Source organism: Polypterus senegalus, chromosome 7 (assembly GCF_016835505.1).
Source record: "Polypterus senegalus isolate Bchr_013 chromosome 7, ASM1683550v1, whole genome shotgun sequence".
In the NCBI taxonomy this organism is placed as follows: domain Eukaryota; kingdom Metazoa; phylum Chordata; class Cladistia; order Polypteriformes; family Polypteridae; genus Polypterus; species Polypterus senegalus.
In genome coordinates this window covers 20679347-20698659 of record NC_053160.1, presented here as the reverse complement: position 1 = coordinate 20698659, position 19313 = coordinate 20679347, and the positions used below count along the sequence as shown (strand labels likewise).

The window sequence follows — 19313 nt, the reverse complement described above, 5'->3', positions numbered from 1 at the left end:
TGAGTTAGCAGCAATCTAAAAGCTGGTAAAGCTCTCAGACTTTTGAGATACCTCTGCTTATAGGGCAGTCGTGTACAGTATGTCTTTGTGCAGAGTTTATATAATTAGGCAATCGCTGCAAAGGTCGTACCAGGTATTTCCAAAATGAAAGTGAAATAATGAATTACATTGCTTCTTTTAACAGAGTTTTTTCTTTTGGTTCAAAGTTAACTTGAAAATGGTAAGATGCCTGCCTTGTAACATCCTTGCTACTGCTTTGCTGTCAATTTTAAAATATTTTAAAAAACTAGGCAGTTACAGACTGTGATGGAATGGCCTCCCATCTATCATTGATTTCCATCTTTAATCCTAGCCCTAATTAAATAGACAATGGCTTCCTGACACCATGATCAGGATAAGCACCTTAGAAAGTGAATGGACGAAGGCCTATGTAGACACATTCAATTAACAGGTGAAGCAAATTTTAGATCCATATCACTTTAAACTTGATTTAGCAACATTTCCATAATTCAGAATTTATTTTCTTTGCCAGCTGAGTAATGTAGATCTTTGACTATGCCTTGTTTGCCTGGGGCCTTCTCTAAATTTCCTCCCCAAGACAATTACGTTAGGTTAACTGACAACGCTAAACAGGCCTGGTATCCTTTAGTGTAAATATGTTGTTGTGTGACTCATGAAATGTTCAGTACATGGATGGCTAGTGCCGAATTTGTTTTATTTCATTTGGTCTAGGGCAGAGGTTGTATTGGTCATTATGCCCAATGTATGTTAAAGTAGGAGGATAACTATTACTTCTCCAGTTGTCGGATATTCCCTTTTCACATAGCTTTGGAGATTTAGCTCTGTATTGTGTCTGTCTTGATGCCCTCTTATAGTGACTCTGTGAATCTCTATTAAGGCTATGTGTGACATTCATCATATTTATGAGGATCAAACTATTTAAGCATTATCTACAATGTGGGATATGAACTAGGCTGAAAATGGTTGCAGAGAATTGTATATCAGATATTCTAATAGTAGCTTTCATTTAATTAATCGGCTTTCTTGCCAGAACACTGCATATCTGTTGTTTGCATATGTTCTCCATGTCACTGTGGCTTTCTTTTCCTTTCAAATCAACAGATATACATGTTGGCTTAAATTGGCCCATTTTGAATGAGAGAATACTTTAGTGTGTGTGTATCTGTGTGATTTTACCTTGTAGTGATCTAGTGGTCTGCCAGAGGTGGTTTCCTGTTGAAGCATTTTTGGTTTAACTTCTTAGTTTTTAGTTGCGAAGCACATCATACACAAATTCTGCTGCTCTTTGTGTTTTTGCTGTTTATGCAGTAAGTTCTTAGTGCTTTTCAGCCAGAGAGAGCATTCTTAAATTCTCCTTCATAATGGCTGTATTATTGTTACCAAAGCTATCGCATGTAAAAGGTTTTAGCCATAAAACTTTGTTTTTGTGCAATGGTTATGCGGTTCTAAGTCATTTTATCTAAGATTATTTATGTTTTATTACATTTTTAGTTTTAATGAGCATTGTAGAGAAATTACAGATCCTTTATATGGTGGATTTTATTTAATTTATTAATGTAACAAAAGTCAGCAGGAGGAGGTAAATACTTTGGGAATACACAGTGTTAGAGATAAGAAGTGCTGTTTGGCCAGGAATGTATTGGGGGAGAAACAAAGCAGTGTGAATTTCTGACAAATGTTTTATAGTGAGAGAGAAACTGCAGAGGATTTATTTATGCCTAAATGTGCTTTGTATTAGATGTATTCTTATTAATATTTTTAACTTTTGCACATGATGCATCTGCAAGGTATAAAATGTTTTTGATTTGTGCTGAGTTGCATGAAAACTGACGCTCGCAAAGGAATATAACCCTTCACAAAAGCTGTGTTCTCTGTGCACATAAAGTGATGTGATCAAAGAGATGGCCTGTTTCAGCCTGTAATACACTTGAGAAATACCGACAGAATCGCTTGTGATTAGGGATGTCACAATAGCAGAATTTTTGTGTATGATACTTATTCAATACCATGGCAAAAATAAAATGTCAGTGTCAATTTGTTTATAGAGCACATTTAAAACAACATCGGTAAAGCTGTAGTCAAAGTGCTTAACTTTGAAATATACAGTAAACCTAAATAAAATACAATAAACCACAGCACAAACTAATAATAATAATCTGAAAATAAATGACTGCTGTATGAGGAAGGAACCATCAGTATCGCTGAAGGTCACTGAAAGCTACAGAAAAGAAATTCATCTCCAGTCTAGTTTTAAACAGTTCACTCCTTAATGTTGTTAGGTAAAGAATCCCACATACAAGGTGCAGCAGCTGCAGAAGCCCTATCCTATTCCCCCTTAGTTTTGCACCGAGTATGAGGGACAACGAGACAACTGACCAGTAGATCTAAGCTGTCTGGATGGCTGGTGTATAACACATAGTTCAGAGAAATAAGTGGGAGCATACCCATATATTGATTTGAAAACCAGCAGCAAAAGTTTAAAAGAATTCCGAAACAAACGGGCAGCCAGTGTAAAGGGGCTAAAATTGGAGATACTGAATCAAACTTTCTTGCCCCAACCAAAAAAAATGGGCAGCAGCTTTCTGGACAAACTGCAATCTGTATAGCAGGGATTTGCTGATCCCAGAATACAACGAGTTGCAGTAATCAAGCCGAGAAAAGGTAAAATCATGAGTAACTTTCTCAAGATCCTTAGGAGATAAAAAGGCTTTACCTTGGCTAAAAGACAAAGCTGGAAAAAACAACTCTTGACCACAGAATTTATCCCATTTATCATGAAAAATAACCCCAAGATTCTGAACACAAGGTTTGCAAAAGTCCGCAAAAAAGGGAAGGAGTTCAAAACCAATTTGAGCTTTGGCAGGAGGACCAGCTATCAGCACTTCTGTTTTATTTTGATTGAGATCAAGAACATTGCCAGCCATCCAAGATCTTAGTTCTTCTACAAGACAGTTGTGCAGCCTGTTCATTGAAGAGTTGCACAAAGAAATATAGACCTGCATGTCATCAACATAACAATGAAAAGAAACATTAAACTTCCTAAAAACAGCACATATAGGATGAAGATGTATAGAAGATAAAATAGAACCCAAAATGGATACCTGAGGATCACCACATTTAACAGGAGCAGTAGACAAAAAGAGGAATTGAAAGTTACTGAAAAGTGTCCATCAGTAAGAAATGACCTGAACCACTTAAGAGCAGCCCCTTTAAGCCCCACCAGATACTCAAACCACAACAGTAGGAACTCATGACCAATAGTATCAAAAAGCTGCAGAAAGGACTGCTGCCACACCCGAGTCAGTAATAAGAAAGATGTCATTAAATACTTTTAGGAGGGCTGTACCCTGTTTGTTAGAATAAATTCAAATAAATTATTGGAGGTAAGATGATCAACCAGTTTTTTCTGTTTTTTCAAGTAATTCTCTCAAATAATTTAGCCAAAAATGGCAAACACACCAAGATTTAATTCTGCCTTTTTAAGGCACGGTCGCATCACTGCATGTTTAAAAAAAATAAGGGCACAATCCCCTCACTAATAGATCCATTAATAATAGCCAACAATGCTGGACCCAAGGTATCAAAAGCTTCTAGTAGGAGGTTTGGTGGAACACCATCAAGAGGACAAAATGTAGGTCTAAGTGTGTCAATAGTACTTTTTAACTGTGCAAGTAAAACAACATCAAAGGATTCCAAAACAATGCCATAATCAATAACAGTAAGTACATAACCTGCTGGAACAATACCAGAGCGAATATTATCGATTTTGCTGACAAAGAGTGAAAGAAACTGCTCACATGAATGAATGGTACTATTTCATCCCATCTCTGAATGGGGTATGTAGCCACATTAATTGTATTAAATATGACCCTGGGTTTCTTAGAATGAGAGAATACCAATATCTGAGAAATAATCATGTTTGCATTTCTTAACTGCTTCCTGGAAGTTGAACAGAGAAGTCCTAAAAATCTGTTTAGATACTGTCAGTCTGTCTTTCTTCCACTGACGTTTAGCAATCCTGCAGGAGCGGCGCAGCTGCCATGTGGTGTCATTAAGACTTGGAGCAGGTCTTCCCTTTTTACAGCATATTTTGAGGGGAGTAACAAGAGTCTAAATCTGTTCTACATAATGAATTTAAAGCTAAGGCAAAATCATCGATACCTTAGCACTGGCTTTGTAGATCAAAACTGGAAAACATGGTTTTAAAAATCAAATATAGTTGAAGAATTATAAAACCGAGAATAGCATGCAGTACAGCTTGCAGTAGTAGCATCAACAGTAATATTCAAAACCATCATTAGAAAAATTATCAGTAAAAGGAACATCCATCCATCCAATTCCAACCCGTTGCATCCTTGAGCCAATCCCAACCAACACAGGGTGCAAGGCAGGAAACAAACCCCCGGCAGGGCGCCAGCCCACTGCAGTAAAAGGAACATCACATATTTCAATGTCATTAACTGAAATACAACATGTAAGAAGGCAGTGTGGTGCAATGGTTAAGGCTCTGGACTTCAGTCCATAAGGTTGTGGACTTCAATCCCACCACATACACCGTGTAACCCAGAGCAAGTCACCTCTCCCACCTGTGCTCCAATTGGAAAAACGCAAGAAATGTAACAAATTGTATCTCAGATGTTGTAAGTTGCTTTGGATAAAAGTGTCAGCCTGTTAAATAAATGTAAGTAAATGTAAGAACGAGTTCAAGGGTGTGACCATTCAATGTTTTTTATTAAAAGTGCCTCCATTATTCAAGTGAGTAATATTGTACTGTGCTTTTTTCTCTTAATAAAATATTCAAATACTACTGGTAATGAAAGCTTTTAAAAGGTGGTATTTCCATCAAGTACCCAGCTAGCATTTAAGTAAACTGTTATTGACATTCATAAATATCAAATACAGTGTATGGTTTTGAGTGTTTGTTTTTTGCTTTCACTTTGCTAAATTTTCAGTGCAAACTTATGTATGCATTGCCAAAGGATTAAGAAAATTCAGCCTACCTGGGCTTTGCAATTATTTCAAAATAGAAAATCTGAACCCTTATTTAAAATGTGTTAAACACGAAGTCCATTTTTAAGAATAAGTTGCATATTAACGTCACTATAAAAAAAAAAAAATCTCATTTTAATATAAAAAAATGACTTGCCTCCTTCTGTCCATTCTGTGCTCACATTACGTTTTTACACTTGTTCACCCACAAATTATTTAATCTTTAACTTAACTCCACTTAAAAAAGAGCAGCACACATATAACAGCAATAGATGCAATATTTAAAGTCTATGCATCAGTTTTCTGTGTTAATCCAGTAATGCATTGGATGTTAGTATGTGGATCTGTACATCTCATCAGGCTTTTTCCGCACTCCAACAGTTGCCTATATATATATATAAATAAATATAAATATAAATATGCAACAATAGTATATGTGTGTGTATAAATGTAACATGCATGTAGTATATTCAGACAGTGTTTAGACCTCTTCACTTTGTGCACACTTTGTATTATACAGTAGATTACAGTGGATAAATTTGCCATTCCCTCTCCCCAACCCACAATCTGCACTCGGTAACCCATAATGACAACACATCATTCAAACTTAATTATAGAGCATGTTTAACCAAAAACAAAACTGAAACATAAACTATTTTCATATTGACTCACTCCCTTAAAGGCACAGACACCCAAAACCATACAGTGAGTGCCCAGATGTTCTCCAAGTGTTATTGGTGGAATTGCTGAGGTGCTTAATCTGTTTCGACCATTAAAGATTTCAGTGGAATGTAAGGATTTTATTTAAGTATAGTAGATTGACAATAGGGAATAATAAATTTCAATATACTTTACATTTAAAACAATACATAATATTTTAAGGTACAGAAATTTTTACTAATTCATGTTTTGGCTAAGTATTGGGATAATGTATCTTGTGTTCCCAGCTAATTCTCACCTATGCAATATTGGGGTTGTATGTAGTGGAAAAAGGATAAAGATTATCATAATACTATAACTGAACAAAGGCCAAGAGAGGAAGTAAAACTGATGTATTGAAGATATTTTTGGGGTTACAAGTGTGAATCTGCCAAAAAGTTTCAGTGGTGTTGCATAACTGCTTATTTGTCTAGTTAAACCAACTTGCAAATTTTGCAAAATCAGTCATAAAGAATATAACCCAGCAATCTCTGCATCTCACTACTGGGAATGAAACAGGCTCTCACTCACTGACTTTGCCTCGGACAGAGCTGCTTTGCTATGTTAAATTGGCAGAGATAACCACTGGTTTAAGTAATTGAGTCCAGTGGAGTTGGTGAAGGGCTGAGTTAGTGTGCATCTGCCTAAGGCAAAAAGGTAAAGATTATTCCCACACTGAGAAATTAATAGAGTAGCCTCTTTTCCTTGTAGTTTTTTTTTCACACCAACGCAGTTCTTCGCTAACTCTACTGAGCTTACTTATTGAAAACTAATGTAAATATTGGAAGAACATGCAAACTCCGTACAGTGATAACCATATACGTTAGATGTGTTTCTTATGCTGGAATTATATGAAATTACATAATGTAAAAAATTTACCTCAGTTGGTATTTTCACTCTTTTTAAATAGAAATGCTACAATATAAAGTGTAGACAAAAAGGTTTAAAGGAAAAAAAAAAAAACAAACAGCTAACAAAGCAAGCTTTTTGCATTTTACAGCACAATCCAGTTTATTCTAGTTTGTAATATATTTCTATGTTTTGAAAACTGGACGAGTATCTTGTGCAATAATAAAGCTGTGTAGTTTTTGGTCTAGCACTTGACGTGTGAGAGAATTGCGAGTGGAGTGGTGAATAATACTAGTTTAAGCAAAGGGAGACAAACAGAAATGCTCTGCCTCCCATAGATTTGAGCACCTCTCCAGTATGTTACACCATCGTGCTGCACTACACACGGCTTTCCTACTGATAGAATGCAGAAATGTGCAATTATTGAAGCAAATAAAAGGCCCTCCATGAAATATCAATTGCATCAAAGCAATAAGAGGGTGGGTGTGGTCCCCTGTGAAGTCCTGGTCACTTTGAAGCAATAATCTGGGGGTCAACTGAAGTCTTGATCGTGTCAAAGCAGTGGGAGTGTTGCACCCTATGATGTCTACAGAACAATCCACACATACAGTTGTGCTTGAAAGTTTGTGAACCCTTTAGAATTTTCTGTATTTCTGCATAAATGTCCTAAAACATCATCAGATTTTCACTCAAGTGCTAAAAGTAGATAAAGAGAAACCAGTTAAACAAATGAGACAAAAATATTGGTTGTTTATTTATTAAGGAAAATGATCGAATATTACATATTTGTGAGTGGCAAAAGTATGTGAACCTTTGCTTTCAGTATCTGGTGTGACCCCCCTTTGTAGCAATAACTGCATCTAAACGTTTCCGGTAAATTTTGATCATTCCTGCACACCGGCTTGGAGGAATTTTAGCCCATTCAGCCGTACAGAACAGCTTCAACTCTGGGATGTTGGTGGGTTTCCTCACATGAACTGCTCGCTTCAGGTCCTTCCACAACATTTCGATTGAATTAAGGTCAGGACTTTGACTTGGCCATTCCAAAACATTACCTTTATTCTCCTTTAACCATTTTTTGGTAGAATGACTTGTGTGCTTAGGGTGGTTGTCTTGCTGCATGACCCACCTTCTCTTGAGACTCAGTTCATGGACAGATGTCCTGACATTTTCCTTTAGAATTCTCTGATATAATTCAGAATTCATTGTTCCATCAATGAAGGCAAGCCGTCCTGGCACAGATGCAGCAAAACAGGCCCAAACCCTGATACTACCACCACCATGTTTCACAGATGGGATAAGGTTCTTATGCTGGACTGCAGTGTTTCTTTTCTCCAAACAATAATGCTTTTCATTTAAACCAAAAAGTTCTATTTTGGTCTCATCCGTTCACAAAAAATTCTTCCAATAGCCTTCTGGTTTGTCCACGTGATCCTTAGCAAACTGCAGACGAGCAGCAATGTTTTTTTTGGAGAGCAGTGGCTTTCTCCTTGCAACCCTGCCATGCACACCATTTGCTGTTCAGTGTTCTCCTGATGGTGGACTCATGAACCTGAACATTAGCCAATGTGAGAGAGGCCTTCAGTTACTTAGAAGTTACCCTCGGTCTTGGAGTGATCTTTGTTGATCGACCACTCCTGGGGAGGGTAACAATGGTCTTGAATTTCCTCCATTTGTACACAATCTGTCTGACTGTGGATTGGTGGAGTCCAAACTCTTTTAGAGATGGTTTTGTAACCTTTTCCAGCCTGATGAGGTCCTCAGAAATCTCTTTTGTTCATGCCATGATACACTTCCACAAACATGTGTTGTGAAGAGCAGACTTTGACAGATCCCTGTTCTTTAAATAACACAGGGTGCCCACTCACACCTGATTGGCATCTCATTGACTGAAAACACCTGACTCGAATTTCACCTTCAAACTAACTGCTAATCCTAGAGGTTCACATACTTTTGCCACACTCAAATATGTAATATTCAATCATTTTCCTCAATAAATAAAGGACTAACTATAATATTTTTGTCTCCATGTGTTTAACTGGTTTCTCTTTATCTACTTTTAGGACTTGAGTGAAAATCTGATGATGTTTTAGGTCATGTTTATGCAGAAATACAGAAAATTCTAAAGGGTTCACAAACTTTCAAGCACAACTGTATACTACAGAGTGTCAAGGGAATGGGGTGGACTAGGGTTATTTGAGAGGAAAGCTGAAGTCTAGTTCTGGTACTAAAAATCCCAAAATGCTGGAATCGTACGGTTTTAAAATTTGGGGTTTTCAGGACCTTTCCTAGTGCTAGCATACCATGCAACCCTAGTGTGCTAGTCACAGGGTCGTGACGTGTACAGTACATAATGTGCAAATACAGTTGCAATTGGAAATAATTAACACCCCCACCCCTCCAAAGATTGTAATGATTTACTAATTAAAGTTTTTCAAAGAGCTAGATTTTTGCCTTGGATGACTTCTTTATCAGTTGGGTGATACATAAAATCAACAAAGAAAATGTTTTATGTACTATTCTCGGGTAAAAGGGTATTTTTTTCGTATGTGGCCTTTAGTGAAAAACTCTTGAGGCACTGTTCAATAGTACAAAATATTTTGGCTGTATTTTATTGGTTTATTTTTAAAGTCTGTTCTGTAATCCAATTTGGTAGTTCCAAAATATTTAAATGGGATATTAAAAGTGCAGAGCCATACTTTAAAAGAACAGCATTTTAAATTTTTGGTAATGGATTAATTTTCTACTCGCTTGGCAAAAAGCTGCGTAATTCGATAGTACTGTATTTAGAATGTAAAGTTCTGTATTGCTTCCTTTTTAATTGGTACAGGGTTCTTTGTGCAAGTAATAGTATATGAAATATCTAATATTAAACCCAGAATTTTAAATGAGTCCAAATTCTTGAATGAATTTTTGCATTTCTGGTTATGAGTCTTAAAATCATTGCAGGAAAATTAATGTAAATGATCATTGTACCGTATGATACTGGCCTTAGAGTGAGAGCAAAAAAAAATCCTTTATAATTGACTCTTAACAGTAAACTAGGTATCTATTTGTTAATTTATTTTATCTAGTAGCCCTCTTTTGTACTTTTAACTTGATGTAGAGAAATTAAGGAAGTTATTTTGTAGTCTACAGTTTTAAAATAGTCCGATGTTAAAGTGACCTTTCATATTTTTCAGAATATGGTATCAAGTTTTCGTGTGTCAGAACTACAGGTATTATTGGGCTTTGCTGGACGTAACAAGAGTGGTCGCAAACATGAACTTCTTTTAAGAGCATTGCATTTGATAAAGAGTGGCTGTATCCCAGCTGTTCAAATCAAAATTAAGGAACTGTATAAGCGCCGATATCCCAGAACTATTGAAAATCTTCCGGACTTGTCATCTCTTAAATCATCAATCTTTGCACTGGACAGTAGTACTTCATTAGTGGAGTCTGATTTGGCCATCGCCCACTTGCATTCTCATCCTTCCAGCTCTGTCACTCCACAGTCAGCAGCAGCCATCAGTTCAATACTGTTACATGAAACAAAACCAAGAATAGACATGCAGCAGCCAGCTCCCATCCCTCCAGTGCATCCAGACGTCCAGCTGCGGAGTTTGCCATTTTATGATGTGCTGGACATTCTCATAAAGCCTTCAAGCTTAGGTAAGCGAACATAAACATTCAGATTACTGTTTATATACATATCTGGTGTATTTGTTTTCCTGTGTTTAGTTTTGTGTCACTACTCTTAAAAAAATTTTTTTTTATTAGGTGCAAGCAATATTCAACGATTCCAAGAGAAATATTTTATCTTTGCTTTGACTCCACAGCAGGTGCGAGAAGTGTGCATTTCAAGGTATGGGCCTTTTCTTTTTTGGTACATTTTTTAATCACTGAGCTGCATATTGTTGACCTCAGCTTGTCCTGTAATTCTTTTTGATATAATTTTTAATGTGAATTAGATCAACAAATGTTTCAATACAGACTAAAAACTTCCCCTCGGGGATTAATGCAGTGTGCCAAATACCAGACATAAATAAATAAATAAATAAATGGGGATTTAGTATAAAAGATAGTTTTACACAATGGATGTCCCGTGTTGTATTGTTTAAAGCATATGCATTCCAACCACCTTTCTTTAGTTTAGGAGCACACCCAAAATTCAGAAATGAACATATTTACAAAATATTCAAGAAATATTCAAGAATTCCTTCTTGTTTAAGATAGAGATGTCTTGTCTAGATTATGATATTGTTATTCTTGTATTTTTTTAAAGGGATTTTCTACCTGGAGGAAGAAGAGATTATATGGTCCAGATTCAGCTCAGGTATGGTTAATATCAGTTGCTTGCTGAGAAAACTGCATGTATTAGAATTATGCATGTGGATAACTTTCCTGCATCTTCATCACTCACATTTAAATTGTTTTCTATTTTATTTTATTTTTTTTACTCTTGCTTATATTACAGTTTTCTTCCTAACTAGTTTATAACTACAGGTAAAATTCCGTTACAACGAATATCATTAAAATGACATTTTCAATACAACAAAGTATTTTTATGGGCCAGACAGCTTCCCCATATGACCCGAGTCTATAGAAATCTCATTACTACAAAGTACATTCAACATATACTTTCATAACAACGAAGTGCCCAAAAGACCTTGAAATGCCTGAATAAATCATCCACAGAGCAGTTAGTTCTGTGGCTGCAGCTCAGCTTTTTTTGTTTCATGCAGTTTTCAGTGATATCTTTTGCTTATTGCTCGTTAACATTTGAAAAACATCCGTTGGAATTTAACTCATTGTCACTCTCCTATAGAAACGGCAGACACAAAAAAAACAATAACAGTTCATATTAGAGGAAAAAAAAAAAATTTTTTTGCAGCTCTCGATTGCGGCAAAAAGAAAAAAAACGTTGCTAATGAATTTGTAATTTCACCCTCGACATTGCAAGCTTTCTTGAAAGACAGAGCAAAAAAAGAAGAAAAATCTCGGGTTACAAACGTATGCGAACTGCTGCATTTGAAGACGTCCAAAAAGCAGTTTTTATGTGGTTCAGTGATGCTCGTTCAAGAAACATTCTTATTAATGCGATACTCATTCAAGAAAATGTGAGATTTGTAAACTCTCTTGGGACCTCTCCCAACTAGACTGCATGCCAAAGAGCATCCTGAAGTGCGATCTCTGCATCTGTACGGGGCAATAGCAGACTCACAGCTATGCTGCGTCTGTCCGCCAAAGTAAACAGAAAAGATCTCTGTGGGTGATGCAAGTTTAGGAGCACGTAAATTGTAAATTCAGAAAACAGGTTTACTTGGTCACTGACCTGGCCACAACCCTGCCTGACTGCTGTGTCTGTGTATAGCAGAGTGGCAGATCACGCTACAATAAATAACTGTGCCGTTCCTGTTTCAAGCTGATTAAAGCTGGTTTTGCAGAAGTACTGAGACACTACCTCATGTTTTGGGGTGCAAGACAGGGACTTATAGTGCGACCCCGATCTTTTATGATTTGGTTCTGTGTTGCTGCACTACAGTTTTTGCCCTGCCCCGGCAACGGACAAACAATCTTCCACAGATGCTGCAATCGCACTTCGGGACGTACTTCAGCGTGTCGTTCCCGTTGGGTGGGGATTGGTGGGGTCTCCAAAGTGTTCAGAAACCTCACAGTATGAAGAAGAAAAGGATGATTCGGCTCCTGATTGATAACTGTGCTGCCCACAACATGCTTCCACATTTAGATAATGTTCGCGTTGAATTCCTCCCACCTAATTGCATAGCAGTGCTTCAGCTATTGGATTTGGGCATCATTCACACCCTGAAAGTGTATTATCGCAATGAAATACTGAGAAAAATTCTTGTCAGCATAACTTGTAGGCAGGAGTGGATTAAAATTAATGCGAAAGAAGCGATTGAAATGATTGCAAATGCCTGGATACAAGTTAAAGAAAGCAATATAGTAACAAAACAATCTCATTACAACAAAATTTTCGTTACAACAAAATATTTTTTAGGTCCCTGGGAGTTCGTTGTAATGGAATTTTACCTGTAATTCATAACACCCACAGGTACTTGGAGAGCATGTTATTGCTACAAAACTTGTATCAGCAAAGAGATACTTTTTTATCCTGTGTCATTCCACTTTATTACATTTACCTTTATTTCTTGCCTTTAATGTTGTGAATTCTTTATATTTGTGTGGTTTGTTAGTTAATACCAATGTCTGGTGAGAATTTTTATGTGAATAGCCTCATTGGAATATATTTACTAAAGAAAGTTGACACACTCAATAGTAATTTCCCCCTCTGTAATTTTTGGAAGACTCACACTTGGCCATACTGTTGCTGTGTAGACTGGACTCGATCAACGCGTCACAGATAAGGCTTCAGCCATGTTGTGAAATCTATATTGTGGCAGGGTTGGGGTGTTTCAATTCCTTCAACAGTACAGGGACACCTGTTTATGGTGTGAAATGTGTCAAATAGTGAATTTCTGTCTGGTAGAGAGTCAACCACCCAGCCTTCAACAATGGCCTCATATATGAACTAATAGATTGGGTTAAACAAATGTTGTTCATCATCACATTTGGGTAAGAGAAGTCCCAGGGCATCACAAAAAGGCTATTAACAAGGAGTACGTTGAGAAGATGGTGGAGAGTGGAATTATCAAGCCCTGAAGTTTTACTTGGGCCTTGCATGTGTTTTGGGGTCATAAATCGCATGAAAAGTACCGGTTCAGTGTGGGCTATTAAGGAGTAAATGCCAAGACCAGATTAAGTGCCTACCTTGTGCTCCTGGTCTTTGCAAGGAGCTCAAATGTTTAGTTTGCTTCACCTTCAGTGTGGATCCTGGCAAAGGTTAATGGAATAGAACAGCAAGAGAAAGCCCACAGTAATTACACCTGAGGGGTTGCCAGTTTAAAGTAACAAAATGCAGGGGCCACATTTCAGCACATTATGCAGCAGAATTTAAGAGAATTTCCGTGTTTTGCTTATATCGATGAAATCATATTTTTTTTCCTGTGTATTGAGCAACACTTGGATGCTGTCTTCCTCAAACTCCAGGTGACTGCACTGACTCTGAGCATGAAAATATGCAGACTCCTCCAAACCCAAATCACTTTCCTATAGACATGTGGTGTCTAGTAAAGGGGTAGACACCGATCCAGCTATCCACCCTCCTCTGACCTAAAGTCACATCAGCAACTTCTGAGGTTGGTAGGCTACCACAAGTTAATCCATAGTTTTGCAGACATCGCCACCCAGCTTGACCATCTGAAGAGAAAAGATGTGCCATGATCACAGATGCTGTGAATCGGCTTAAGACGGCTTTGCAAGTGCCTCCAACCCTGACACAACTATATTCACAGATCCTTATTATTTTTAGCAGAGGGTTTTATAGAACTTTATTGAAAACCTTTTATATGCTTATGAGGCATATCTATCCTGAAGGGTGAAGTGTGGTTAATCATGAGTTATTTTGATGCACATCTCTGGACATTGACCACATGTGTAGCAAAGCACATGAGAATGTGATGTGCATTTGTATATTTTTTCATTATATTTAGTTCTTTAACAAACTTTCATAGCATGGTTAAACCATTTTGTTTTTATTTTCCTTTGCTAATTATTCAGGCACTGGCACTTTGTGCACTTGACTTATATTTCTTAATGCTCAGTAACATGTGCCTAAGCCTTGCTGAAATATATCATTACAGTCTTTATAATTAGCAAAAATCTGTATACTCCTGAAGGCCTGCTGTACCAGCTGTTGTTGTGTAGTTTTGGTGAGCAGTAGCAATTTTGAATTGTCACCATGTTAATTGAGCAGAGCTGACTTACTCAACTTGTATGCACTGTTGCTTTCTTGTGTAGGTTTTGCCTTGCGGAGACTAGCTGTCCCCAAGAAGACAATTTCCCAAGTAGTTTATGCATTAAAGTGAATGGCAAACTTTTTCCATTACCGGTAAGAGATTGTTTTTAATTTATCTTTATTTAATTGTCCATGCTCAGATGACATGTTATGTAGTACTGTAGATTTAATAGTAATGCATGTTAATTATTTAGTTTATCAATGTGAGATGTCCAATTTAAATAAAATCAGAGGTCATCCATTAGGAATATCTTCACTAACAGAACTTGGTTTACAGAGATTCAGAGGGAACAATGAGTTATTTTAGGAGAAGCCAAATGGCAACACATGAAAATGTTCTGTTTTTCTGAAAAAGCCTTGTAAAATGTGTCATCATGTAACCAACAAATCATGTAGCCAGTTCAATGATAGCAAGTATTGATAGATACTGTTTTCGTGGAATTGGATATGGAGCATCAGCATCCTTGAAAGTAATGCTAATTTGAAAAGTGATGAAAGTAAGGTGAAGAAGACAGATAGAATCTTGAATATACAGGACTGACACAGGATGAGGCTAAAATGTCCTTAGGTAAGGAAATATCTCTTCCAAAGTTCAGCGTGTGATCAGTTTTTTCTTATTCTGTAACCTTGATGATAAGCTCATGTTTTACAAATGGTGTTGTGCACCTTGGTGCACAAATTCATGGAATTAAATGTTTGTAAATATGCAAATGAGACAGCATAGCAAAGCATGGCTCTGCTTATCAGCATTCCATTTGCTGCATCTTATTTATGAATAAAACCAACCAAGCCCATGCCAGACATATTACAGCAACTGCATAAATACAGCGCAGGGAAAATAATGTTCAGTGTTGCATATTACACTTTGACTAAAGAGCTCCCATTTTCATTTGCTTGACAGAGAAGAAAAGATCAACTTATGTTAAGATCATAATTTAGATAGCAGACATAACTAAAAATGGCCCTGCAGTTAAAGTGTGAGCAGCCTGATACATTTTCCTTCTTGACAGAAGGGATTCATTCATATAAGCCGTTTATGTTGATGAAAGGAAAAAAAAGGCCAAAATGTTTAATTAATGTATTTGAGGACAGTTGGTCCTTATTCAGCATTTCCAGTTAAAGCAAAGTTGTGTTCAATTTACTCATGCTCACTGAATGCATACCTGGTTTGGGAGAGTATAAAAAAAGTGTTTGTCAAATTAAATTGAGGTGCACCTGTGCTCCCTGGCAAAAACATGCTGTGAAACCCTGTGCCAAGGTTTTCCCAGTTAATATTTGAGCACAGGGTTTCTAATTTGGCATCTTTATAAAAAAAAATCCCACTGGTAATTTAAGCTTTTCAAGTGTAAACCCATGAAGTAAGTGTTTGCTTGGTTTTCAACAAAATCGAAGAAATATACCTGATTTTCTCAATTTTGTTAAGTTACTGTGGTTGTGTTTTATTATATGATTATATTACCTGGTACATAGATTTACCGATAGTTTTTATTTCTTAGGGATATGCACCGCCACCTAAAAATGGAGTGGAACAGAAGAGACCTGGGCGCCCATTAAACATTACTTCACTAGTTAGGTTGTCATCTGCGGTACCCAATAATATTTCTGTTACATGGGCTCCAGAAATTGGAAAGGTAAATAAGTTTCTTTTATAGTCCATTTAACTAGCAGATCTGTTGAAGATCTATTTGTATATATCTAATGAGATATCTTATAGATGGGACCCAAGTCTAAATACAGAATTTATTTTTTTCATATACACATTAAACACATAGCCTGAAGGTAATTTTATACAATATAATTTTCATTGGCTGATTATTTTATGAATGAAAATTAAAGCACTGAGGGCACAAGCTTTTTCCTGTCACAGCATATTTACACCTATGCATTCCCACTGTATTAGCATATCCCAAAAGAGTTATTCTGTCCTTGGCAACCTTAATTCCAGTATGGTCTCTTTCTAGGGCAATAACACAATAACAGTGATGTTCTTGCATTAGGATTTCATCAGCAATTACCTTTGCGAACTGAATGTGGTGTTTTCTTTGTTGAATATTCAGTTTCCTTCAATTTTCAGTTTATTATTATAGATGTTTGTTTCATGACCAGCATGCCATTAATTGGCATGTTTTCACTGCAAAATTGTCAAATCCACTCTTTCAATACATGACTAAGATCTTCATTTTTAGTTTTTCATAGTGTTTCTCTATTTTTCCATTGGCTTCTGTTCATCAATTTCAGCATGAAACTTCCAACAGTTTGTCCCTTTAGGCCATTGGTGGTAGTCAATCCAACATGTAGGATGTTTTACACTTGTACCATTGTCCAGTTTCTCCGACAGTTTGCAGGGGTGAATAAATCGGTAGTCCAGATGCCCAGAACTATGGGTTTTTAGTTCAGGACAACCAAACTGCAGACTCACAAAGCCTGGTGGACTACTAGATGTTTTGAATCTTTGGTCCATATAATATTTTTCTAACCAGAAACAATTTGATAAAAATAAATTCAGTACAATTCATTATGTACAATGTTAGCTTTGTCACTTTTAAAGACAGTTGCTTATAGTGTTTCAGACTTCAGTAACCACTATCTAAAGCCTGGTTTATATATAAACTGTGTGGATGCTAGGGGTCACTGTTGCCCCATTGAACCCACCAGACAGACGTCCCAGACACACTTGTAAAAGCACAAGAAGATTCTTTTAATATTTTCTTCAATAAAGTTCACAAAGCACCGCATACTCCACAATTCTTCAATAATAAATCCATAATCAAAAACACAATAATCACACACAATCCTCCTCTCCCAGCAGCTCCATCCTCTACCACCCAACTCCAACCGATCTGCTGTGTTTCCCATAGTCCTTTTAAAGTCCCTGACCCGGAAGTATTCCGTCTCCCGGTCAAACGCCTTCTTCAGGTGCCCCGGAAGTACTGTGGGTTTCTGTCCTCCTGACTCCTAAGTACTTCCAGGTTAACGTCATTGTAATATCCCACTGGTTCTTGGTGAGCTCCCCCTGGCGACACCCACGGCACCCAACAGGGCTGAAGAACCGGACTCCATGTCCCATGCTGCCCTGCAGGAGTCCGGGGAACCATTTCCATCCAGGGGAGCTGCCATCTAGCGTCCTGGGGGATGTATTGTCCTGCAAAGGCTGTTTTCTTCATTTGAAGGACGTCCCGGCCGTACTGAAATGTGGAAAATGTGGCAATTGGTGTCACGGCCCACCTGCCAAGTTGTTTGCCTGCCTATGGTAATGTCATTCCTGATGGAGGATCACAGGAATCATGGGAAAAAGGGGTCCTTTCGTCGGATTGGCTGGCCGAGCAACGTTTCAGCCGTGGAATGGCAAAATGGGGGGGCAGCTTGATGGATGAGGTCTCCAGGACTCTTTTTTAAAAAAAAATATCCAAATCTTATTATGTGATATCACCTACTGTTAAATTCTGCTCCGTACTTCTAAAATTTTTATTATGCTGTATTAAGGATGTGTTCTGTTCTGTGTATTTTATTGTATTGACCCCCTTCTTTTGACACCCACTGCACGCCCAACCTACCTGGAAAGGGGTCTCTCTTTGAATTGCCGTTCCCAAGGTTTCTTCCATTTTTCCCTACAAGGTGTTTTTTTTTTTTTTGGGAGTTTTTTCTTGTCTTCTCAGAGAGTCGAGGCTGGGGGGCTGTCAAGAGGCAGGGCCTGTTAAAGCCCATTGCGGCACTTCCTGTGTGATTTTGGGCTATACAAGAATAAACTGTATTGTATTGTAAACTGTACTGAAATGTCGGCTGTCCATCACAACTGATAAGATGTCGTATCAGTCAACCTGTACTTCTTGTTTGTTTTGGCTTGTTTATCTTATGGTTAATTTTTTTTTTTTGGTTATTGTTTTGCGTAAGGTATTTAAATATCTGCTAATTTTGTTAGATATTACTTGGCCATATATGGATCCTTAACAGGTAACATGTAAATATTTACTTGTCCTAATCATAATTTCTTTTAATTGTAGGGATTTATTTATGCATTTCATCTGTTTTTCAGCTACATGTTTTAAATTTAAAGGTAATCTCTCCTCTGTCTTTTTCTGTTTTTGGCAGACATATTCCATGTCTGTTTACCTTGTAAGACAACTGACATCATCACTACTGTTGCAGAGACTGAAAATGAAAGGCATTAGAAACTCGGACCATTCTAGAGCGCTAAGTAAGTATTATTCTGTTATCTGAATTCTGTATCGGTGTTAGTTCCTTTTTACATGTCAAAATATATTTTTCTAGTAACATTTATGCATTTCCTCATTTGTCTTCCAGTTCTCAGTTAAACACAGCTCATTATATGTAACTTTTCAGTTTGCATCTGAGCATCACTGTCTTTATTTTTGGCCTGGAATATGTAACCGTTAAATATGGCAAATGTACAAATATTGAACACTTCCAAATTTTTAGATATTTTCTTAGCCCGTTTCTGATTATAGCCTAGCTCTATACAATGAGGAAAATCTTGCAGGAACTGCTTCTTTAACAGCTAATCAGAATATTTCAGGTGAAGGCAAATAACATTTATACTTGATTGAAATGTTACTAGTTAAATCTGAGCACAGTTATAAACTGAGCCTGTATTAAATTGCATATGCACTCAGTGTAAGGCCTAAAGGCTTACAGTTGAAGTGAATTCTTTATAACCCCTCCACAGATTTTATACTAAAAAAACTTTAAATTTGGCTTACTTTTTAAGACATCTCCTTGGTGCATAGCAAAAGTAATTTTTACATAAGTGTTCACGGACAGATTTCACTTTTCATTGACTATATCACAACTCCAGTGAGTCACAAGTTTACATAAACTTTGTTAATATTTGGTAGTGTTGCCTTTAAATTGTTTAACTGGAGCCAAACATTTTGGGTAG

At 37.1% G+C, this 19313-nt stretch overlaps 1 protein-coding gene across 4 annotated transcripts in view; it reads left to right on the top strand.

The window, feature by feature from the left end:
• Nucleotides 1–19313, top strand: part of pias2 (protein inhibitor of activated STAT, 2) — a 39499-nt gene that overhangs the window by 5480 nt on the left and 14706 nt on the right. For 2 of the 4 annotated variants that reach the window (XM_039758328.1, XM_039758329.1), the window contains 6 exons: nt 10037–10209; nt 10318–10402; nt 10823–10873; nt 14419–14509; nt 15913–16047; nt 18506–18611. In XM_039758328.1, coding sequence (XP_039614262.1) covers nt 10037–10209; nt 10318–10402; nt 10823–10873; nt 14419–14509; nt 15913–16047; nt 18506–18611 — 641 coding nt within the window. Of the gene's footprint in view, nt 1–9740; nt 10210–10317; nt 10403–10822; nt 10874–14418; nt 14510–15912; nt 16048–18505; nt 18612–19313 lie in introns of all 4 variants that reach the window. The other 2 variants (XM_039758325.1, XM_039758326.1) reach the window with 1 other exon arrangement.